General features: G+C 33.8%; 1 protein-coding gene across 1 annotated transcript; it reads left to right on the top strand.

Annotated features, from left to right (window-relative positions):
* Positions 1 to 4,614: 4,614 nt before the first annotated feature.
* LOC149774196 (uncharacterized) lies at positions 4,615 to 23,370 on the top strand. The gene is made up of 8 exons (XM_089945656.1): positions 4,615 to 4,720; positions 7,178 to 7,483; positions 11,198 to 11,494; positions 13,610 to 13,891; positions 18,075 to 18,104; positions 19,236 to 19,346; positions 20,140 to 20,672; positions 22,970 to 23,370. Exons 1-8 carry the CDS (start codon positions 4,639 to 4,641, stop codon positions 23,093 to 23,095), a joined length of 1,767 nt encoding a protein of 588 aa, XP_089801782.1. The 5' UTR covers positions 4,615 to 4,638; the 3' UTR covers positions 23,096 to 23,370.
* Positions 23,371 to 24,407: the final 1,037 nt, after the last annotated feature.

Here is a 24,407-nt window from a genome sequence, read left to right as displayed (position 1 = left end):
TTTGTTTCGAGTAGATGTCTGTATGGAGTTTGTTTTCTATCAGTTCGGTTGTTGTGTCGAGGAAAACGTGGTATGAGTTGGATTACAATGAGTACAATAATGGCCCATTTTGTATGCAAATATTGTTATGGGAAAATTAGAGGGTCAGCTATTAGGGTCGGTTGAACTTACACCATACCAGTGGGTACGGTTTATTGATGATATAAAAATGAAGTAGCAAGATGGAAGAGATGATTTCATATCAAAGGCAAACGACTTCCATGTTCACGGCAGAAGTCACTGCATTATGAATATCCCATATAGCCGGGTACTGAGGACACGAATAATTTGCTCCGACGATGAAACATTCCCAAAAAGATCTGAGATCTATCTAAACATTTAATTTACCTCGGCTACGACAAAGACCTGATTGTTGAGGGAACCCAAAGGGCTAAACAAACAAAACAAGATAAACTACTAAAATATGGAAAGAAGGAAAGAAGGAAAAGGATGATAGGATATCATTTATCCTGACCTACCATCCAGACAACCCCAGAGTAGGTAAAATTATCGGGGGAAAATGGTCCGTCGTGGAATTATCAGATGTATTAAAGTTAATACTCCCGAACAAACCTGTAGTAGCCTACCGGAGACCAAACAAGCTCAAGGACATCCTAGTTAGTGTGAAGCTAACGCCAATCACTATTAAAGACCACCCTAGTCAATATGGCACCTGTGGTCATAAAAGGTGCATAACCTGTCAACATATGATAGAAACAAGAACATTTTCTAGCACAGAGACTAGACAAAAACTAAGCATACATGGTCCAAGCCAAACGTTCAAAACAGATAATATAATATATCTCATCTCATCACAACGAAACTGTACAGAAGCCCAGTCGCAGGACATTTCTCCTTTCCTGGCCAAACGTGATATAACACGTATTGCAATTGCTCCCAAACCCAAATGGAGTTCCAAAACCAGAAAAGAAAAGGAATTTCACTGGATACGCCTTCTTTAAACATTGAAACAAGCGGTTTAAATCAAGAATACTAGAAAAAGACAGCCATGCAAAAATAGAATCATCTTTTGTAGCCGACACATTTTCTTTTAAATAATTCTCTAAATTTGCTTAATAGCTCATACTACTATAACAATGAACTAATTTGCGCTAAAGTACGCTAAAGAACTTAGGAGGAAAATTGGTTCATACTATTGTTAGGGGATAATTTATTTTCCTGTTAATGTTCGTATTAAGTGATGCCTTATATATTTATATACGCGACGTTTGAACATTTACGATATAGCACTGTTGAATATTGAAACAAACATCCAGTCAGACAAAACATTCAAAACCAAAATATTCATATAAATCCTTTTATAATGATACACACAAAGTCAGACATATATTTTTTTAAAAATATCTGACCGAATTAAGTAAGTGCTATAATCTTTGGATTTTAAAACCAAAGGTTGATATATATATATTATTTCGACCGCTACATTTACAGTATTGACTTTACAAACGTGTATATCACCATGGTAAGCCAAATCTAACATCTTCTCTAAAGATTTCAAAGTAAAACTGAAAGTTACTACGTAATCTCTGTGTAATGCAACCTATAAGCTCATAATTATTATATGTAGTAAATGGTGTTGTGTAAATCGCACACAATTTGACCATCGATATACAATTATAAGCAAATAAGCAACCAAACGTCTGCAGCCACCATCTGCACGAATAAAGCAGCCCAGGTATTCCTGAAGCCTCTAGATAAGGAATGGCCTCCTGAATGACTTGGACGTTGAACCACGCGTCACTAGAGGTCCAAATTCATGACAGGTTAATAATATGTAGACGAAATATCTGCAATCCCCCACTGAGGCTGGAAACTATTGTTATTTTGGTATCTAATGTAGCAGAGGATTTAAGTACTGAGGTAGGCAATTTGGCAAATTCGGTGATGGATTTTAATTATCTGTCTTTGTATGCATCTTTGATTGAGCACCTAGTATCATACATTCTCAGTTTAGATCTTATATCATACCAGGAAGACCTAATATATACAACATTAAATGTTCACAAATGTGTGTATTATATCACTTAGTATGTTATATTATTAATTTAGGTCATCCCACATAATGGAAGAAGTTTTAAAGAAACAAAGGAGAAACATTATAGTGTGTTTTGAACGACTATATATGGAATTTTGCACCAGCAACTATTTACATATGCGTACTTTTGACTTCATCTTACATGTTGAAAACATCATCTGCAAATAATACAGTGAATGAAATCAGTTCATATATCGGTAAAATGCACAGTGAACTATTACCATCGTAGATATTTTTCAATGCGTTAAGTGATGTGGGAAATGCAAAACAAATCTAGCAAAGCAAAGGAACAATGCAAGTCTACGAGGCGAGCTGTACTTCTGAAAGCCACACGGTAAAACAGAGCTGCAGATAGTCAATACAATACGTCCTATTTGCAACATTTGAATTGTTTTTATTTCGTGGATTTTGCTTTCACTGCTAATTGTCACTCCACATTTTACAGCTTTTGAAGATGCTTACTATTTGTAGATGATGTTGGAAAAAGCAATCATCAACACATAATTTGATAGAGATACCGTGGGGAGAATGCCTATACGTCTCTTTCAAACATTGCCAATTTGTTTTTATAACAATACCGATTTGTTTCAGGTCCTGATCAGTTTATCCAGTTATGTTTGCTAACTTTTTCAGTGCAAAATGAAAATTCTGTATAAATTGTACTAATTTGTCACGTACCTTTCCATATAACATCATGAACGAATTCAAGATCAAACCATGATTCCCAATTGTTTATATGTAGTAAGTCGTAGCAAGGCTTTCATCAACGGCATGTTTCAAGTCAATATATTGTATTTTATCTTGCCTGTTTGATGTCAATTTTAGCAAAGTGTTTTTAGATCTCAAAGTAGTTTACTATATATATTTAATTATGTGGCTTTGAGAGTAGGAATAATTATGGCATACCTGCCTCTCATCATTTTGTTTACTGATTACTTAAGTCCGAGGTCAAGCATTGTTTACATAATTTAGAATGTTCTAGACGAAAACGTCTGACCCACACCTTGGTCATTTTACTGTTGTGGGATTTATTATTTTCGTTCTGTGTTGCTGAAATGTGGATCAGTTTCATTTTGTCGAACATTGCTCTTTTTATTTATTATATGATACGATTTGTTACTTTGATAGCCTGTTACCTACATTGCAGTCGCTGTAGCATGCTTTTTAAAGCTTCTATTTTGTTTGTTTAATTTAGGTTTTTTTTAAACCTAGTTCTCTTTTGATGAGTATAAATTTGCAAGGCTTGGGTGATTAACTCCCTCGTTTTATAATGGTCCATTTTTACAATCCACGTCACTATGTATAGTTTCGACTCTGTGATCTTAAGAAAAGTAACAAAAAATAGCAAAAACTAACTAGTTTTGTAAACTTTAACAACACTTTTATTTTCCAAGAATGCAAAGTGGAAATGGATCTCAAAATATTGCGAATAAAATCCCAAATAATCCTAAACGTTATATCAAAAGTACAAAAGTATAGTATATTTTAGTGGTGTTCTGGCGGAAATTCCAATCGTTAGCGGTCTCTGAGTTCCAATAATGGCATTTTCTAAGTACCACAATATGGGAACGGTATTAGGTCTATACGTGATACCGCCACTGCGGTGTGAAAAGTGGTATCGCGACTATAACAATATTATTATTTCTCCATCTAATACAATTTCATATCTCATTATGAAATGTATAATAAAGGAAAATCTTGCATACGTACATCACAGTGGAAACATGACCGTGTGAAAAGTAAACGTGTATGGCAGTGATGTGTGTGATTTGGATTTTTAGCGTAGCTTTAAAAAAAAATCTTTTCGCTACGATGTGTGCAGTGTGGCAGTTTAAAGAAATGTCTAGCACTGAAGCATCATGCCGCAGACATATATGATGATGTCCCACCCAATCACATTATCCTCACATCAGGGCAACTAATCCTTACACTAGCATCTTTATCTGAGAGCCAAGCGAGGCCACTGTTAGCATAATTTTTATAAGTCTTTGGTATATATCACGTTTAGATCCATCAGTTCAACAGCTCACGATGCTTTTCTGATTCGCTTTGACTGAATTTACTCTTAGAGTTATAATTCGCCAGAGTTTGAGTTACATCAAGGTCTCTTTTATTTACAATTTCTACGAAGCAATTTAATTTTCATTGTCAAACTAAATAAACAAGTTTGGTCTATCTGTATTATAGATTTTTCTTCCTGCAGTATAAATTTAGTATCGTATTACTGATAACTTGTAGAAACTGGTATAATGTTAATTCATTAGTATTAATAATGTTTACTGAATAATACATTTTCTCAGAATATCAAGAACGTGCTTCATTGCAAAAGTAGCTGATAAAATGTAGTTACGTATTTCAGGTAGATATTCAATACAGAGTGCACTGGAATTTACAAATACTATTGTTTCAACAGTAATGACATATGCACATTAGGTTCAGCACTTCGTGGCCTTTCGATATGTTTTAATGAGGATGAAACCTTGACTCATCGGAAAAGAGCTTTACACAAAGCTGTTTTAATCTGCACCCATGTAGATGACAAGATGGAACGCATTGGTGTAGCAGTGTTATTATGGTGTGTGCTTTACTTGAACACAAGTGCTGAATACCATAGTAAGCATAACTGTAAGTACTTCATAGGTATATATTTTATCTTACACGTTTTATTTTATCGTAGAGAGACCATGGTCTATGAGGCCTGTCAGTGAACGGTACCCAGCCAATTGTACTCCAAAGATTATAAAATGTTCCATTAATAGCTGACAAGTGTGCTGACGGAAAAGCTGAGTATTGCCAGGTTCGTCTATTTTAGGCAAGAAATATGATCCGCGATGAAGTTTGAAGATACCACTAGCAGCAGTGCCAATACAGCTTCTCACAAATGACCATCACAATCAGATGTATATCCATTCTTCGCAAACAAAAATGAATTAATTCCCTGGGTGATTGCCATATCCAGCTTGCATCACATGATTAGTATTAACATCATGACAAATGTAAACCTAAGTTTTCTATACACCAAAAGGTGTGGACCGCACGACGGTATCCAAACAGTAGGTTATGTCTATACAATAACTTAAATGGTAGGCTGTAATAACCTAATTTCATGCAATCAGTTTAGAGTGAGAGTGTCACTAAGATTTAATACCATAATGCAGCTACATTGGAAACCAATAACAGAGACGGTAGGTTGGGGACGAGTGAGATGGCCTTTGAGGCAAAGGTGATCTGAAGCACGTTCCACAGGAGTGGCGTGGGAACGACGTGATGACGTAACCGGTAGGTGTTAGGTAGGATCTCACACTCTGGATCATTGCTTGACTTTTACATTTGCGTAAAGATGAATTTAGTTCAATGTTGTTAAATTTAGTTCAAATTGCAGTGCCGTGCTTAGATTCACAGACCCAAAAAATGTGAATACCATCAAACACGTTCCTTTATGCCAATACAGGCAGTCTACATTTTACCACTAAAACAGAACTTGGAACAGTCGACAGTAAAATATTGACCATGCGAGACATGATAGGGTCGACTAAGCGTCCATATCCTCAACTGATGACACTGTGTAGAACTCGATTGATGAAAAGATGAAGTAGAATATAAAAATGTCAGTCTGCTGTAATCCTTGAGACATCACGTCACTCACGTAATTGTTAAACTCGATAAACCCGTAGCGATTGGTCATAACGGAGACATTAGGGAATCCGGTAAAACAATGACTAGTATTGACACGTGCGGTTGCAAAATTCAGTCCGCCAGCTTAAGGTTACGTCTTGCAAACGCAATGTATGGCAAAATTATATTTTACATAAATGCTCAAGCTTGATACTACACTTGACTAACTTGTTAAAGTGGAATCAGAAAAGAAAGTTTATAATCCTTAGGTCTGATGGCGTTGCTAGGGATTCAAATGTTTATGTTGCCTCGTCAATGCACCGCTTCTCAGAAGCATCAGTTTGTAATATTCCTAAGTACACTTCATGCAGACAGATTATAGATCAGTAATAAAACTAGAAGTGACCATAAACACGCTTATCAACGTTGAAAACAGTTTTGGTATAGGTTGACCCAAATGGGTTGTTCAAAGGTTTCGGAGAGTTAATATCGGATAATAAATCACACAGCAGCAGATACCTTGCGAGTAGTCTCTAAAAATGATATCTAAATTGTTGACATATTATGGATTTGATGGCACCATTCAGATTCTATTAACTTCAGTACCGATCTCACCTAAATGTAGATAACATAATATTTTTTTCTGATTTCTTCGTCATAATAACGATTCCGGCTGGCCATCAGCAGAACTAGTCAAGGTCGTTAACATAGCAGCTGTTATTGGCTCAAGGGTTGAATATATTCCAATTTTGTAACCAGTGGCTCGATAGGAGCCCTAACTGATCTCAGCCTAAGGAGCTGTATGAAAATGATTAGTCTTAACATTAACAGATCCTATCCAGACTGAATAAAGGAACATTTTGATGGTTTTGCTGTAAACGGCGAGGTTCGAATTTGTTTAATTTGAATCAGTGTTATAGAATTGGGCATGGGTGGAATAATTGCACCCATATATTGCATTTTTGAATCATTTCCTTGTACTAGCCATAACAAAAATCTGATTGAATGAAATGTCATACTTGAACAACTTATAGTAGTAGAAAGACTAACGTTAAATGGAGGCAAAGCTTTGTTTGTTTGTGTTTGCTTGCCTTTTTTATATCTCTCCTTCATATGGATAAACGGTTGTCAAATTTTATTCTGGAATGTGCTTCAAACTCCCCTCGAATCCTTCCCAAATAAGTGTCTTTCCAATAATATTGCTAATAAAATACTAAGATGATGTAAAGAATTTTATATTCCTCCTAACGTTTACAAACCATATAAGAAGCTAAATGTCATTTTTTAAATCAGTCATAAAACTAAGAAATAATGACTGAGAATCCTGTTGGTGGTACTGTTCATAATTTAAAATTGATATCGTGGATATTATGATTCCTCTACTTCCCATTTTTGGGGAAAAAGTTCAGATTCTTGAAGTACATGCTACAAGCTATCTATTTTTAATAATTTGATTTTGATTTTTAGATGAAGACATATTCGCCATCACCGGGTGTGACGTTTCTTTTCACTGGACATTAGGAAATAAATCAATTAAAACCATTCATGCCTGGGTGCATCATTCCTCGAACATAGTTGCTCAGATTATTGATGGTGATTGTGAACCTATGGACAATTTATCAGCCTATTGCAACATATCAAACGACGGGGATGAGTGGATATTATCTCTGACTATGTTTAATGTGACTGAACACACGAGTGGAGACTATTCGCTGTGGTTTCTTGGACTAAACCAGGCAAATAATAGTACTTTTAAGAAGCTGGTAGTAATTGGTGAGTCATTTTACCTATATCAAACATTTAGTATTTCGTTTATTCTTTAATTTCTTTTTATTTTGTTTTCTCAATTGAACTTTAAAACTGTATTAATGCTATCTGAGGTTAGTAGCTTTCAAATGGCATCTTGAATGCTACCTGGGTGATTAATCTAAATATGTATTATGGACATAGCATCACTAACTTGCAAAGAGGGTTCCTATTTGTAATATTTTCATTCTGTTCTCAGTTAATACGGAGATTAGTATAATGGCAACGGGTAAAGGCTCTAAATTTTATATCGTAAGTGCCATTCGACCTCCCACCTGTTTCAGCCAATAACTATTTCAATAATTTGCCTTTAACATTTTGTTCAGTTTTATCAAATTTGTTATAGTCGTGGTTCTACTGAAAGTGGTAGTAGTATCCAGTTTTATAAAATGCATACATTTCTTCGTGACATATGGTATAGTATTCTTGCCATTAACAACTGGTCTGACCACTAATAATATTCTAATTGCTAAATATGTTATTTTTAGTTCATAAGGGCCATACGAATGCTACTGTCTCAATGAAGTTTTGGTCAGACACTATCGCCTAGATGGCGTTCAACACATAAAAATGTCGTGAATTTGAAACAAATGACAACTCGTCAAACTGGCTTAAAATTCTCTAGTAATTTTCATTTTCATACTTTACAGAATGTTCATTTACCCTTCATTGTACGTAATTGAAAGGTTTACATGACACAAATTATAAAAATGACGTGACAATTAAACGCTTAAGTCGACTCTTCACTTTTAGCATAAATACATCTCTCTTGCACACACACACACACACACACACACACACTTTATCACAAATGCATAGATGGTATAAAAAATGTCACTCATGGGACGTCAGAAATTTAGCCTGGACAAATGTCTATTAATAGGTATTGAAGGTGATAAAGTAATTAAGAGAAGGGATTTATACATGTTATCCATTCCAGTAGGCCTCTATGGAGGCGAGCACTAACGTAATGCATTCGCTACACGCTAGGAGAAAACATACCTTCGGGCAATCAACGCCATACAAAATAACTTCACGATACAGATCGGCAATATGTCGCCATTCCCAATCGAACATTGCATGTTTTGGCTCAAACTATGTACAGTTATATTACTTGAGGTAAATGAAATGTTATTTCGTTCCTCAAATCGTTTAAACAATATTGCTAACACAGACATACATACCTTAGATGGGCAACACGTATCATTACTCCCCTTTTTCCATATATGGTTATAAACAGCCATTTTAACCTACATAATATGCTGAAAGCAGCAACGTGCCCTTCCTCCTAAAAGTGTATGTTCCTTAAAAACAGCACAAAGCTCCACGGTAAATGTATAACATATAAACTTGGTTTGACAACGTTTAGTATTGCTGCTGTCGTGTGCGTTCTTCAGTAGCCCACCAATACGAAGAAGTAAATATATCCGAAAATGTGCTTGGCATTAAAGTTATCCTTTTTTATTGTTTCATTTTTTGTTCGAAATTGTGTTAATATATGTGCATTTTAATGTTACAAATGTAATGGTTAAATATCAGAAGTTTTAGAAGATTCACACTTATTGGTTTCTAACACTTAATGTCCTAATATATATATATATTGATATTGATATTGATATTTCTGCAAATTATGATGCAGTTAAGATGATAATAATAATAGTTATTATATTATTATTATTATTATTATTATTATAAAATAAAGACATATGACTTTAATACTTTAATAGCATGCATCTGTCTCCGCCTTTAATCTTCCCATATGTGTAACTTTGAATTTCACAACGAGGGAAATGTTTTCGGAGTCAAACTGATCTCGGTTTAAACAACCAACCGAGATCAGTTTGATTCCGAAAACATTTCCCTGGTTGTGAAATTCAAAATGAGTGTTAAGAACGTTAATGATCTTTATTAAACATAAAGATCATTAACGTCCTTAACACTCATTACTTTCCCAAGTTCGATTTCCGGTTGTTTTATAAAAGATAATAAAAATTCCCTAACATGAGTTACTTTCACGGGGTCCCATGATTCCCTAACACGAATTGCTTTCTCAAAACCGTTTGACTCCCTAGCATGTAATACTTTCATAATGTCGTATGACGCCATAGTTTGTATTACTTTCACAAGCTTATATGTCTCCTCAGCATGTATTATTTTCATAAGACTCTGTGACTGTCTTCCATGATTATATTGGCAGGCTTGTATGACTCCCTGAACTTTAAAACGTTGATGCGAACGATTGGACGAGAAGGTTGCATGAAGACAAATAAATAGAGACACACGTTATTAATCAGTAAACAGGTGCAAAAAGAGCATAAGAATGTCATGGGGTTTAAAATGGCTGAGGCACATGCATGCGTGTAGCCTTGTGTTCATGAAATCAGAGTAAAGTCATAAGCTGTGACAAATTTATTAACTTACCCATTTACTGTTTGATACTAAACCATTAACATTATAATGTATAGTCGACACAACATTTAAAGATTCACTGCATTTAATTTGTATGTGTGTATCAGATTTTGTACGAGTACGACAGAGATTTGTTTCTTAGTAATTAGCATGAATAATTCACACCATTCAAATTAACGCAAGCATTACTGGGCACATTGTAAGTATTCTAGTAAGAAAGGGAAAGAGTTCAAAGATATTATTTCGAGATTGCGTGTTATTACGTACACAAAACAAAGAGTAACAATGACTAATGTATATTCACACCATATCGTCTGAATCAATATCGTCTGAATCAAACGATTCATGACGATGTATAATATATCCAAGTGATTGTATTTGCATAGAGGTTTCCTGGAGAGATGTATGATTTTTAGATGATATACGGCATTTAAAAGAGAGAAAGTTTTTCTCAGCAAAAGATGTGCATTTTCCCCAGATCTATGTCATCTACAGTTCACATGATTAGAATCGGTCCTTGGCAGGAAGAGATAATATTTGGTACTTTATGTTCTACTAATGGGCGACTATTTGACGGACAGGAAAGTAAGTGTGCCCTATGTTAACACGAGACTTAGACTGAGGATGAAAACCAGTACAAATAAATGAATACACGACAACTCTTATAAAAACATATTAAGATCATGGCAATTTTTTTCTGGTAGCACGACATATTCGCTCTGTGTGTGTATGTGTGTGTGTGTGTTTATATTATGGGGATTTTGGGGGTGGGTGAATGCAATATCATATGGTGTGTCTCAATGCAATAAATATGCTAGTCACCTTACGCTGCCAAAATTCGTTCATTTTACTACGTATCAAGTTGCCTTTATGATGTTTTTAATAATGAATTATAAACCGGTGTCACTTGTTTTAGGAAACTATTTATTCTGGACACTTTTAAATTAATACCGCATTTTGATAAAAATTAAGATGGGGACTTCTAATAATTACGTCATCACGTCATTACCTTGTTACTTTCATAAGGGGAGATAATATGTTTTCCTCTATATCCCGAAAACATTCTCCTAAATAAAAGCATAAATAAGGAGACAGATAATACTATTTAAAACATCGGGAGTCAGTTTTCACGATGCGAATTACACACACACACACACACACACACACACACACACATATATATATATATATATATATATATATATATATATATATATATATATATATATATATATATATATATATATATATTCTAAGTTATTTATGGTTCAGGAAAGCCAAAACTTTTTGAGGTGCGGAAGCCGATCCTTCACCAGCCGTTTGAAATGATCTGCAAAGCTACCTGTGGACTAGAGTGTTTTATATACAGGTGGAAAATTAATGGTTCAGAGATAACACCAGTCGGTAATGTGAATGCACAGAAAATATCCAGTCTGCGCATGACTGACAACTTCAGCCAAGTTACATGTCAAGTATGTTTGAATGAAACAGCCAGCGGATTCTCAAGTGTAACCTGCAAACATGGTAGCTGCTCAGCAGTCAGCGATCCCTACGAAATGAAAGTAATCTGTGAGTAAATTGAATATATATATATATATATATATATATATATATATATATATATATATATATACATACATATATTAACAACTGTATCCATTTAACCGGTGCTGAGTTAATGCAAAATTCCTCCTTAAGTAACTATTTGTCCCCTGCAATAGTCTCTTATGTTACTTTGTATCTTTCCTGCTTCGTTGAAATCGGTTAGTGCAAAATCTCTTCAAGGAATATAACTTTCTGTTGCATTGGTAACCTAATTAAGTTTTAAAATCCCCTATAATATCAAAAATATAACATATTATTTCCATTTACTCAACCAATCACACTCCATTTGTAACATATAATGTCTATCATATTATAGCGAACAACCTGTTTTGATAATCAGCCAATCGATTATACGTGTTTCAAGATAAGAAAGAATGGCAAATACTCTTTCTTAATAATTGTCAATAATAACCTATATTGTCTGTAAAATATATCATATTAACACGTTACTGCTTTCATACAAGCTTGCCTTAATACTTTTTCAGATGATCTATACCGGCTGAAATTATAAACCATATATCATTGGAAGTAAATCACTTGAACCTTTTTCTACTAACTGGTTAGTCAGTGACGTTGATATTAAGCTGAAAAATCGGATATTGTCAAATATGGAGAAAAAAGTCAGCCGAGATTATAATTGGATGGATGAATGATTGGTGACCAACCGCTCATCGCCACATGAAAGCGTAAATCCTGCCAAAGCAATTGCCATGTCCACGGACAAGCCACAAGAACCACCAACTGGCTAGTCTAGTACTGTTTCGGTTTCTAGCCACTAAACTGCAAAGGCTAAATGCGAATATAATCTGATAATGTGCTTGGGATTATTCATGTACCAGCCAGCTTGAAATATGCAGCCTAACGATCATGCTCACATACATATATCCCCCTGCAGGTCAAGTACTAAGATTGCTAAAATGACTGTTTTCATTCCTGCCCTTCCACATGAGCCAACTATCCTCAAGTATTAGGTCATTTAAATCATTTACAATGTGTGCGTTTGCTTTAACTTACACTTTCTAATATATATATATATATATATATATATATATATATATATATATATATATATATATATATATATATACGCTTCTTGTTATTTTTGTTTGTTAAGGATATATATATATATATATATATATATATATATATATATATATATATATATATATATATGTAGAGAGAGTTCTTCAGCATTTGTCTGGAAATTTTTGAACTTCAATATGTAAAATATTAAACGTTACGTCATGCTAGGTAATTATTTCTTTCGCATCATCTCAAAATATTAACTTATAATCTACAAGTGCATAACTGAATTGATAGCTAAACTATTGGTATTTAAAAAAAAATAAAAAAAGATTTGTTTTATTTTCATCATGCCCTTAATAAATTCTTATCTTTGCGCTCATTTCAAAATGAAACATTTGCAATGTGTTGCATTGTATCAAACCTTTACTTCCCAAGGCTCTCTTGCTGCAAAACATTGAAACCGTTAACTCGTTTATTAATTTCAAGAGAAGCAACACTTACTATCATAAGATCAGCTTGATATTTAATGGTGTCTGTTAATTCTATCCAAGAGATCAGTGAATGTTATATTATGGTTCATTCATGTGCCTCGAATACTTGAGGATGAATAAAGGCGGTGGGACGAGAAAGAGGAAGAAAATAGGTGGAAATTAAGCCTCACCCAATATCACCCACGAGTAACAGTGTCCAATGTTCGCCGTCAGACTACATTATAAGTTAATGCTTGTAAACGATGATTTACACATCTCATTGGAGACATATTACATATCAAAGTAGATAACAACCTTAAATGTTCAAATAACAGACATTCTGAAAGAGAAATAAGAAATATGTTTAATAGCTAGACAAGATATATCAATTTAATCATGAAATTTGTCTAAATAGAAGAGATGGTACATTTTCATTCGCTTCACAAAAAAACTTCTATATAATGCGACAAATATGTATAAGTGGTCAGCCAATAACTTTTCGAACCGAGCTAAATGTCTCATCAATAAGTATTGCTTCCAGAGGTTAACCTGTCAAAGTTCTTTCCTGATAACCTACTTTCAGATGGACCGGAAAATATATTACTGAGTCTCAACAAAAGCCACATTTACCTCAAGGAATATGAACCTTTCACGATAGAGTGTTCCGCTAACTGCAGTCCAAAGTGTATATATACATGGAGGGTTAACAGCTTTCTTGAAGGCAAGAAACCAGTCATCACCAGCGAGAAACTAGTCATCAACAGCTTTGAGCCAAGACTGGCCGGACAGTATACATGTTATGTTACAAATCAAGAAATAAATAGTTCATCAAAATCTAGCCCCATTTTGCTGCAGCATGATCAAGGTAAATCAAGTCACTAGTAAGTTAGATTCCATTTGCATTCATTCTACCCAAACATTCAGGGTTTAATTAGAGGAATCTTTTCTTTATCGCTCCCTAAAGCAATTTTGATACACCTACCGCATATGCAGTCTTTACACACATCATATATTAAATGGGTTATTAAAGCAGATGAAAAACCATTGCACAACTAAACTATGCTTTCCTTCATCTTACCGTTACATTTACAGAGTCAATGAATAAACTTTAAAAACCTAGTAAATGCTAATTCTCAGTGAATAAATTATGTACCTGATTGTTTACTAATGATTATATAAAATAGGTGGTATCAATAAAGCTGATGTGTTACATTTCCGGTCACTTTTCAGTTACAACAGAAATAACCGTTCCGTTCAAAGTTGTGTAGCATTTAAATTTCTTAGCAGAATGGCGAGTTACTTTTTGTGATTATTTTACGAATCTTACCCTACACACCATTGCCACTTATGTATGTACCTGTAATATATATATATATATATATATATATATATATATATATATATATATATATATATATATATATGGAAGAGTTGGTCCTTAAGCAAAAATCTGCTGCTTAAACACAAAATTTACTCGTTACAGAGGCTCGCAAAGCAATGCACAGTCCGCCTTCATGTGCATTTCATATGTGGAGGTGTGATATAACATTATTATTTGAATTCTTATTTACGGGACATTACTAAATGACATTCAAATGAGAACTATACGGACAAGTATATAAACATATATAATATTCTTCTTCTGTAATATAAAATAAATGTTTATCTTCCCAAAATAATAGTGGGGAATGTATTTTCATTACAACATAACAAACTACTTATTTTTCTGGCGCTAATAAATGTCCATCTTTTCGTTAGAAATCCTACTCGGGTAATTGGATATGATGCTCCAATGCTCTAATTTTACTCCTTTTGCCAATGGTAAATACTCTTAGCATGCTAAATTGAAATAACTGACAAGAATACCATTCGAGAGCCTGTAAAGAATGTAACTTCTTTTAAAAAGATGAAACTGGAATTTTTGCATGAAAAAGATGCTTTCATGTAAATCTTATTGTAAGTTGATGTTAAGAGTAATTTGATTAGTTCGATGGCAAAACATTATATCAGAGTTGTACAAATATTACAATATCTATAGAATCGATAGAACTATACAAAAATATATTAGATTTATCAAATGGATTGATTAAAGAGGACACGATTACATATTAAAAGGGGGTGGGAGTTTTTCTTAGTGAAAGACAAACTAGTGATTATTTTCTTCAATGAAACTGCTAAATATTTCCGGTACAAAACAAAATTATTCCTTGTGTCTATATATTGTTTTTATATTTTAAATGCAATTTATCTTTATTCCATTTGTTCACTGTTAACCAGGTCAAGTTACCTTATATACTATATCCGGTTTCAGTTAGAGTCAAGAATGGCCGCATATCATGCATATTTTGTTCGAAATCAACAAACATATTACACCAGAGACTAACCAAGGCACGCTCCAGTATATTAAAGGCTGATCAGATTACCAGTAAATTAGATCACATTTCTATCCATTCAGACTAAAATATTCAAGCTATCGTTGCAAGGAGACTCATTCTCCCTTTTCCAAATACGGGACCCGCATGGTCCTGTGGTGTAAGATGTTCGCTTTTACAGGTTACACGAAACTTTCCTTTTTTTCGATTCTCGACTCGACCAACGGGAGTATGTAATGAAACTTATTCAGTAGCTTCTCTCGAATTGGCGGTTTCTACCTGGACCTTTCTGGGATTTTTTCTCCACGAAATACTCTGCCCGCAATGTATAGTCTATCGTGCCCTAAAATGGAATAAAATATACAGAAACCCCGATTGTAAAGGCAGTCGTGATTCAACCACCGCAACAACGATCTTTACATTGCAAAATAAAAGTACGATATAATACATTAAACGTTTGAATATAAAAAGTTGGTTGCAAACATGTTTCAAAACTAATTCTTCCTTCGAATATTGGTTCTCACATCAGTGATTATCGCTCTATGATATTTCATGTACGGTGAAACTCTTGAATGATGTTTTTCTCAAATAAATCTATAAGTTCTCGGTAAATTATATCATCTTCACACACTCACACACATTTAGCGAATTAAAATATGTTAGTTATAAAATTATAGTGATTAAAGAACAAAAGACATTTATCATTAAATGGACCCAAACTATTTGTTTGCACGTTATTAATATGGTCTAATGGAACAATGTACTTTAAATTTAAACCAGAACCCCCAGATTACAAAGTGATTTATAGGCTGTCTGATTTGCAAAACTGATATATAGGTTTGTATTGGCGCTGAACAACGTAAATTCAAAACTCATCTTGAGGGTACTGTTACCAAAATTTAGCCTGGCATTTTATTTTTAAGGATATATTTATGTGGCAGTAGCCAACAAAAGAGGGAGCCACGCACCCGCGCATCCCATACCTCTTTCGAAAAGAACCCATTTTAAATCTGATAACGAAAAATGTTATCATTTTAACCTTCCTAACATCTTAATCAGAACATACAAACATAGCAAAAATATTTATTATCTATAATGACGCGAATCAATTTTGAAGAATCCACAAATACTTAATTCTTTTTGAGTAACTAATGTCCCTAATGGTATGCTAATATCCACACAAAACATGTGATGTCACTAGAATTAATGCATACAATTTCCGGTCAAATTTGAATTGCAGGGTGAAAAATACCGCAGCTAAGAATTGTAAAGTATCGCACTTTCTTCAATAACTGTCCTATTCTATCTGTGCAAATTAGCTCTTACTGTAAACTGTAAACCAGCCCATACATAGATGCTATATGCAGAATGATTAAGTTTAAATATCATATTTGTGCGAACTTATTCTTTTAGTGTGTCAATTGTTAAACAACACCCGCTGTTGAATGACGTATATATTTTTTAGCGACAAGGGTAATAAGCTATTTATAAATATATTTAAAATGCAAAGGTGCAAAATTTCAATCATTGTTTGGATATTTTCTGTTCAAATATTTTCCAATATGAATTGCATAACTATTACAAGTCTGTGGTTTTAAACTATGAAATAGAAAAAAAAGTGAAACCAACAAGTTTTGTACAATTTCAGTAAATAAATCTATTTCTCTAAGTTACAAAGTGAACTTTTAAGGGGAACTTACAATTCTGCGAATTAAATCCCAAATTATTCTAAATATTCTATAACAAATCAAAAGCGAAAGAATAATCTGATTAAATTTAAATATTCTTGCATATGCTGTGTACTACAATGATATAGTCCGTAATGTGAATGAGTTCACAATAGTTCTAGAGTAGTGCTTTTGTTGAGAAAGTTAATGATCACTTTGTAATTCCAATGAATAGTTTAAATAAATGATTCCTCTTAAATTATATCTCAACACAAATAATTGTGACTACACACACTAAAGTTAAAACAGGAATGAACAATTGTTTACATAGTCCATTAAATACATAATGTCTATTGACCTATGACACAATAAATATATATATATATATATATATATATATATATATATATATATATATATATATATACAAAAAATGCAAGTAAATGAATCTATTTGTTCTCTTGTTATGTAAAATATTTGTATTCTTTCCAAAATTGTCATCGCAAACGTATTTAAAGAAACAACAACAAAACGAACATGACAAACGTAAAGTTAATGTCCACACGACACCAAATGACTTATCTCGTGACCCTGTATGGTTTGTCAAATAATGCCAAACATAAGTGCTACAAATACTGGATCATTTGTGAACGTTGTCTGTTGTGGTCAGTCTTTGTTTCTTCGTTCGGAAAACTGGATAGCATATGACTGAACTATCGTGAGGGTACTGGTTCACTCTTTTACCTTGTCCTCCATTTTGTATGGCGAAATGTTCGTAGAAAAATAAATTGAGACATCCAAACAACAGCTGCATACCTGAATCAGTAAACACCAATATTTCTTGAACGCTACAAATTTGGAATTTCACAGTAGCAATGCATGAAAAATAACACTTTAATATTAATATTGTCAAACGATCCTGTTAAGAGTAATTTAAATTTTGTTACAAGTGAATCATAATATTGAGAAAGTAGGAACAATATTGACATGTCTAGTGTTTTATTTACAGGGAACAAACCTACAGAGGAAACGCCTGGAGGTAAGTTTAGCTATACATTGAAGAGGAAATAATCCATTTTCTCTTAAAACTTTAACATTGTTTCTGTACAAAACGTTGTTCATTTGAGCCGTTAAACATTACACACACACACACACACACACACACACACACACACACACACACACACATGCATGCATGCATGCATGCATGCATGCACGCACGCACGCATGCACACAGACATACATGCATGTATGCTTACGTACATGTATTCATGCATGTATACTTACATACATACATGCATGCATCTATGCTTGCATGAGTGAGTGCTTGCGTACGTACATACATACATGCTTGCACGCATGCACACACACACATGCATCAATACTTTTATACATACGCACATGTATTGTTCTTTGAATACTATTCTTTGCATTGTTATGTATATTTAATTTGTAGTATTTGTTTGTTTTTCTTAACGATTATATATTATGGATAATTGTAATTTGTAATTGTCCTTGTTCAAATCAAGTTCATTGTTTACCTGACTAGAGTCATTCATTTTGGCAAACAACATAATATAAAGCTTAAGTTTTCTCTATGAGTGTGGACTGAATATTCAAATCATTAATGTAAGAATATGTATCTTAGTCTGGGTCTGTGATATTCGAATTCACACTTGAAAAATCCCGATCTACCCGACGATTACTACATTCTTTATTATGATTTTATTAACAGATGTAATCTTGTTGACAAGCTAAGAATTTTCTCTGAATGCGCTTCCTGGTCCTACGTTTGTTTTTATTATACTGTTTAAATGAGAAACTAATCATTCTTGCTGTAACATACTGAAGCAGAATCGGTCTTATTGTTGTGTTTAGTATCTGATTGGGGTGAACTTATTTACTCATTGAAAATACAAACTACTCATCAACAATATTCTTAGACTGGAATATCAATTTAGAATTATAGTGAATTCATATAAGAACATTTTGGGATTATATTATTATGATACATGAACAGATTGTTGGCACATTTTCGCATGCAGAGCTAGATTTGTAGCGAGATAGACGTTTATGCAAGTCTGATACCCAGATGTTTTCATTATTAACAAATTAATTAGTATACTTATCCGATAGTCATATTTCACATTTATTGTCTAATTTTCATTAGATAAGTACATTCCATTGATCGGCATGGGACTAGTTGGATTTGCCATAATGCTGGCTGTTGTCGGAATTTTGCTGGTCAATCATTGGAGCAAAAATTTTTGTAATAAACCAGGTATTACTCTTATCACAGATAATCTTAGTCTTTGTACTAAGTTTAATAATTGTCTTTTTAATTTTAATTCGTCGAGTCTAACCATAGCAAAGGCCTCGATGGAAGTACGATGTTAAGATAATACTAGTATTAAATATCAACAAAGTCAATCCGACGGCAAACATTTATCTTAATATATACTTTTTGCAATCAATCAATCATAGTACACGCAATAACAGTTTTAATTCGATTTTCTCTGAAATTTTAATCTTGACCCAGTAAAAGTAAATACGTATATTATCCCTACACTTTGTAAGCGTGGCTATGTAATAATCATCGTGTTTCAATGGATCGCCATTGTAGAGGAGAATGTGATATCCTAACCTATACAATATTGGCAAATCATTGTGCTGTCGACAATGTCGTTAGACTTAGAATCTGATGGAGTGTATGACAGAAATTAGCGATCACAACTAGTCATTACCAAAAAATGCATTTTTCCCATTAATTGTACTGGAACTAGTTTAAGAGTGTTACTATTTTTTAAACCATATACTCGTTACCATCGTGGGGTAATGGTGGGATGTGGGAGAGGTGGAGGCATATTTACGTGAATACATTGGTCACTATTCCTCTAGTTTCTCATAGCTTCCGTTAAACAAATAGCACTGGCATACCCATTCACTGACAGTCATAAATTGTCTCAAATTTTGTATTATTGTAATTTTCTCGAAGCCCCTTTACTATTGAATCTACCATGTATTCTTTTAATTTAATATTAATCATTTTCATCCCCTACATCTATTGCAAATAGATTCAAAAATATTGAATCACCCAGTGATGTATCCTCGAATACCCACACATGGAGGAGTGTCACAAGGGATTTCCAGGATACAGAATAGACCCTTACCTATTCCAAACACCCATGATACTACAAGCAGCAGACGTTACGGACCACCATATCTTAATCATAAAAGATATTCTAGGAGTTTACACAATCTTTTGGATTCAAAACAAGACTCGTTTTACCCATTATGGGGTGTCTTATCATTGCAAGCATTATACTCCCCTTCAAATATAATGCGTAGAAGCCAGAGGAATGGCACACAAGGCAATGATGTGATAAAAAAAAGACTTGTTTCTAACGGTGACGAAAATCAGCCATGCGATAGAAGTGAGCTTGAAACATGCTTCACACCAGAAGCTCAGAATCAAAAGGTTCAAAAAGATAAGAAATCCAATAGTGGCGAACATACAGTTCAAGCAAAATGTGAAAGCATCGACACCTTTCGAAAGGAAAGTTTCGAGGAAGAGCCACCAGAAGACCTGTACAATACTATATATGAGGTATTGCTATAAGCTTTATTTCTCTCTCTCTCTCTCTCTCTCTCTCTCTCTCTCTCTCTCTCATATGTACATCAGAGTTATCCTTTCAAGACGAATTTTAACACACTCTCATTGATGAAAGCACGTGGCAAGGTGTAATATTATCCCTTTGACTCTACATGGGATTTAGCAATGATCTGCCTTGTGCTTCAACAGCGTGCAATTTTTTCTGTAGCAGAATAGATTGTTCTTCTGTCTATATCACAATTAGGCATGGATTAATTACTGAATAAGCTTCCAGCATTCTGTACAGCGCAGACTCGGATACATTCTGAAAAAGAAATACTATTGTCTGAAATGAAAGTTCAGCTGACGTCAAAAGAAAACATGTATCGGTCATTGAGATATGAGGCTGCACTAGAAACAGAATCATGTAGACGTTTTAGAAATGAGGCATCATACGCATAGCTAAATTGATTCTCGGATAAAGAAGAATAAAAAATAACTTGTAAGATATTTATTACGTTTAAGTGACTTATGAGGTAATAAGTAAGGTTATAATCCAGTCATAACAAACATTTTGTGTGAAACTATTACTTTACCCTATACATTTTGTATGGTTGTGAAATCTGCTGAGGCTCCAGCCTTATGAATGTACTTTTAATAGAGATCACTGTTATTACATGAAGCAAATGTACAAACAATCTAGATATTTACAAACATGCATTATACTGAGGGTATTGGGTGATTTAACAATTCAAGTCTCTCTCTCTCTCTCTCTCTCTCTCTCTCTCTCGATATATATATATATATATATATATATATATATATATATATATATTAAATTTAGACTTATATCATCTTTGTAGAGTCCCTACAATCTATTTTGCAAATCTAGTATTTCTACTTTAAATAATATGGGCTTTATTTCTAACATTTGTTGACTACTGTGCAAAGTTTGGTCTCGTTCCCGTTTCAAGGCCGATTCCAGGTCAAACATTTGGCTAGTAACGTTGTTTAACAAAACATCTATACATTATATGACGACGATTTAAAATGTAGACTAATTAAAGAAGCCTTGCTTAAAAGAGAAGCCTTGCTTAAAAGATTATAGAAGCTATTGCTGGAGGTTAGCTTGAATCCGTCTGTATGAGAAATAGCTGGACAATTTCCAGCATCTTTTGCATCATATCGAGTTGCAGCCAATATCGTGTTTAAACTGTTTTCATCTGCGGTTGAGAATGTACTCGCTGTCAGAATATTTATATTTCTAAAGTTGATCATTTCATTGCTGCTTGTACTTTCTTTACACCAGAAAAAATATAGGTTTGGTGCCATATTATTAATACATTCGGTGAGAATGTTTACATGTATTTATTTTAAAGCTGATTTTATCAAAACGTTTTACCAATAATGTCTGGAGAGTTATTAGTTATCGGTAGTAAAAGTCAAATTATGCATTTCCATATTCTGTGCATGCAAGCTGTCCAATTGGAAACGGTATACAAGAAATGTTTGACTATGTACCGAGCTTATTTTAAATTTGTTTTGATACTCTGTAGTTTATTTAAACTATGTACTCTGAACGAACGTATGTCAGGTTGCGTATTTTAATGATTTAGCTCATTTTATATAATCAATTTGTAGTATAATAAAGCGATGATTCATATTTACCTAACGGTATACATGTTCTCGATATTTTCATGATAGACGTTTACTCGACTTAACTAACATTAGCATTTTCTGCTTTATATTATTTTATGCTTTGTTCAAACTTCTGCTAACGTTTCTATTTTGATGTATTATTGGGACAGTTTGTACTTTTCGTAATGCCCCTTAAATAAGGTTATTACTCAGTTAATGAATGAATTAGTCAATCCCTCTCTCTCTCTCTCTCTCTCTCTACATCTCTCTCTCTCAATTTAGTCGTTGAACAAATTTATTAGAATTGACACGTTAAATGTCCATCGAGTCACATGTAATAGGAAAGAACTGTCTGTCCATCCACTGAAATGCAATTGCAATTTCATCGTTTATGTCTTTAAAGAGCACAGTTCGATGCACAATAATGCTCATAATTTAGTTGTTTCATTAACAAATTAATATAGGATACCTGTCTGATGTTTGCAAAGGCTAATCACATAGATCACTTCTCAACGTACAAACAAAATTTAAAACAAAACGATTATCCATGCTTTCTTCTTCTGTGCCATTAACTGTTGGAAATTAAATAGTGCTATTTCTATGCTTAGTTTTAGTTTACTAGTTTCGTCTGAATGGTACAATTCATGCAATTTAACTACAGCCTTTTTTGACAGGATGACTTGGCCATCTACGATGCAGCAAAAAAAATTAACACCAATGACAATTCGAATGAACAACCGAGACACGGAGAATCCGATTATGACTATGCAGATTGCCAGTTCTGTGAACTAAGCGGTTAGCCTCTGATTTCTAGAAGCGAACGGGACACCATAAAAGACAAACTATCGCTGATGACCAGCACATTAGTCTTGTTTAACATTGCACAGGAGAAGGTTAGAGCCTTCCAAACTCATAATTAGCCACTTTAATAACATAAAATAAAATATTTATCAGCTTCCAGCTGGACGCAATGTATTTACAATAGTTATCTGTCTTTACAAGGACCAAGATTAACAAAAACGTGTATTCTAGTCTTTAAGTGGTCTTTTAAGTATTCTATTGACTTTGACATAGAAAACAAGAAATTGTTGTTGTTGTTATTGTGATTTGGACTTTTAACGTAACTTTAACAATTGTTCAGTCATATCGCTACGATGTCTGCAATGGTGCAGTTTATAGTGATGTCTAGCACTGGGGCATCATGCCGCAGACATGTAGCATTATGTTCCACCCCGTCACATTATCCTGACACCAGCCCGACCAGTCCTAACACTAACCTCTTAATACTGAGTGCCAAGCGAGGCAGCTGTTAGTATACATAGAAAACAAGAAATAAAAAGGCATATATTTCCTCGTATCAAATAAAGTTTGGTATTTGTAATTATATCTCACCTGTAAAGAACACTATTACACCATTCAAGTGCATAGATGACATCAAACACCTAACCTACTTGTGGCCTGACTCATGCGGAATAAAAATGTTGATGAATGTTTGTTTTCAATGTCGCTGCGATATATATATATATATATATATATATATATATATATATATATATATATATATATATATATATATATTAAAGCAACACGTATATTCGTGACAACAATATTAGCTTATACCTGTAATCAGAAACATGTGAACAAATGTTCTTAAATTAAATGGATATTGAACCACATGTGTACAAAAATATGATAATGTACATGTCCCTGCCGGTAGTAAGGATAACATGAAGGCTGCTTTCACTTTGCAGGTTCAACCTAATTATTCTCACGGTTGCATGTAGCACATATGAACCATTTCCACTGCACCCCTGTAGGAATGCTTGTCAGTCGCCTCCCGCAGGTTGGTGGTTCTTATCAGGGTTTTCCCTGGTTCTACCCCTATCAGCTACGCTGGCCTACATGTATTGACGACTGTGTGCTGAAAATGGTGTTAACCGCACAACAACATCATTGCACCCAACCCCACATCCCGGGTCATACGCATACATCAAAATTGACCTTCGCCGTAAGTCTCGAAAATGTTGGCTACGTTTTATAGCCGAACGAGTCAATTGTTTAATCTTAGCAATAACAAGTCTTTGTTATTATTCACTTTGTAACTCTATAATT

This window comes from Sinohyriopsis cumingii, unplaced genomic scaffold (genome assembly GCF_028554795.1).
Source record: "Sinohyriopsis cumingii isolate HCF-2022 unplaced genomic scaffold, ASM2855479v2 utg000379l, whole genome shotgun sequence".
Taxonomy (NCBI): domain Eukaryota; kingdom Metazoa; phylum Mollusca; class Bivalvia; order Unionida; family Unionidae; genus Sinohyriopsis; species Sinohyriopsis cumingii.
This window is presented reverse-complemented; position numbering and strand designations above follow the sequence as displayed.

What these genes read in the sequence shown, in the direction of transcription:
- LOC149774196 (XM_089945656.1), top strand. Translation starts at nt 4,639, where the DNA reads ATGGAACGCATTGGTGTAGCAGTGTTATTATGGTGTGTGCTTTACTTG. An exon ending in ATACCATAGTAAGCATAACT is followed by an intron (nt 4,721 to 7,177) that starts GTAAGTACTTCA and finishes TTTGATTTTTAG; the next exon opens with ATGAAGACATATTCGCCATC. An exon ending in CTACGAAATGAAAGTAATCT is followed by an intron (nt 11,495 to 13,609) that starts GTGAGTAAATTG and finishes ACCTACTTTCAG; the next exon opens with ATGGACCGGAAAATATATTA.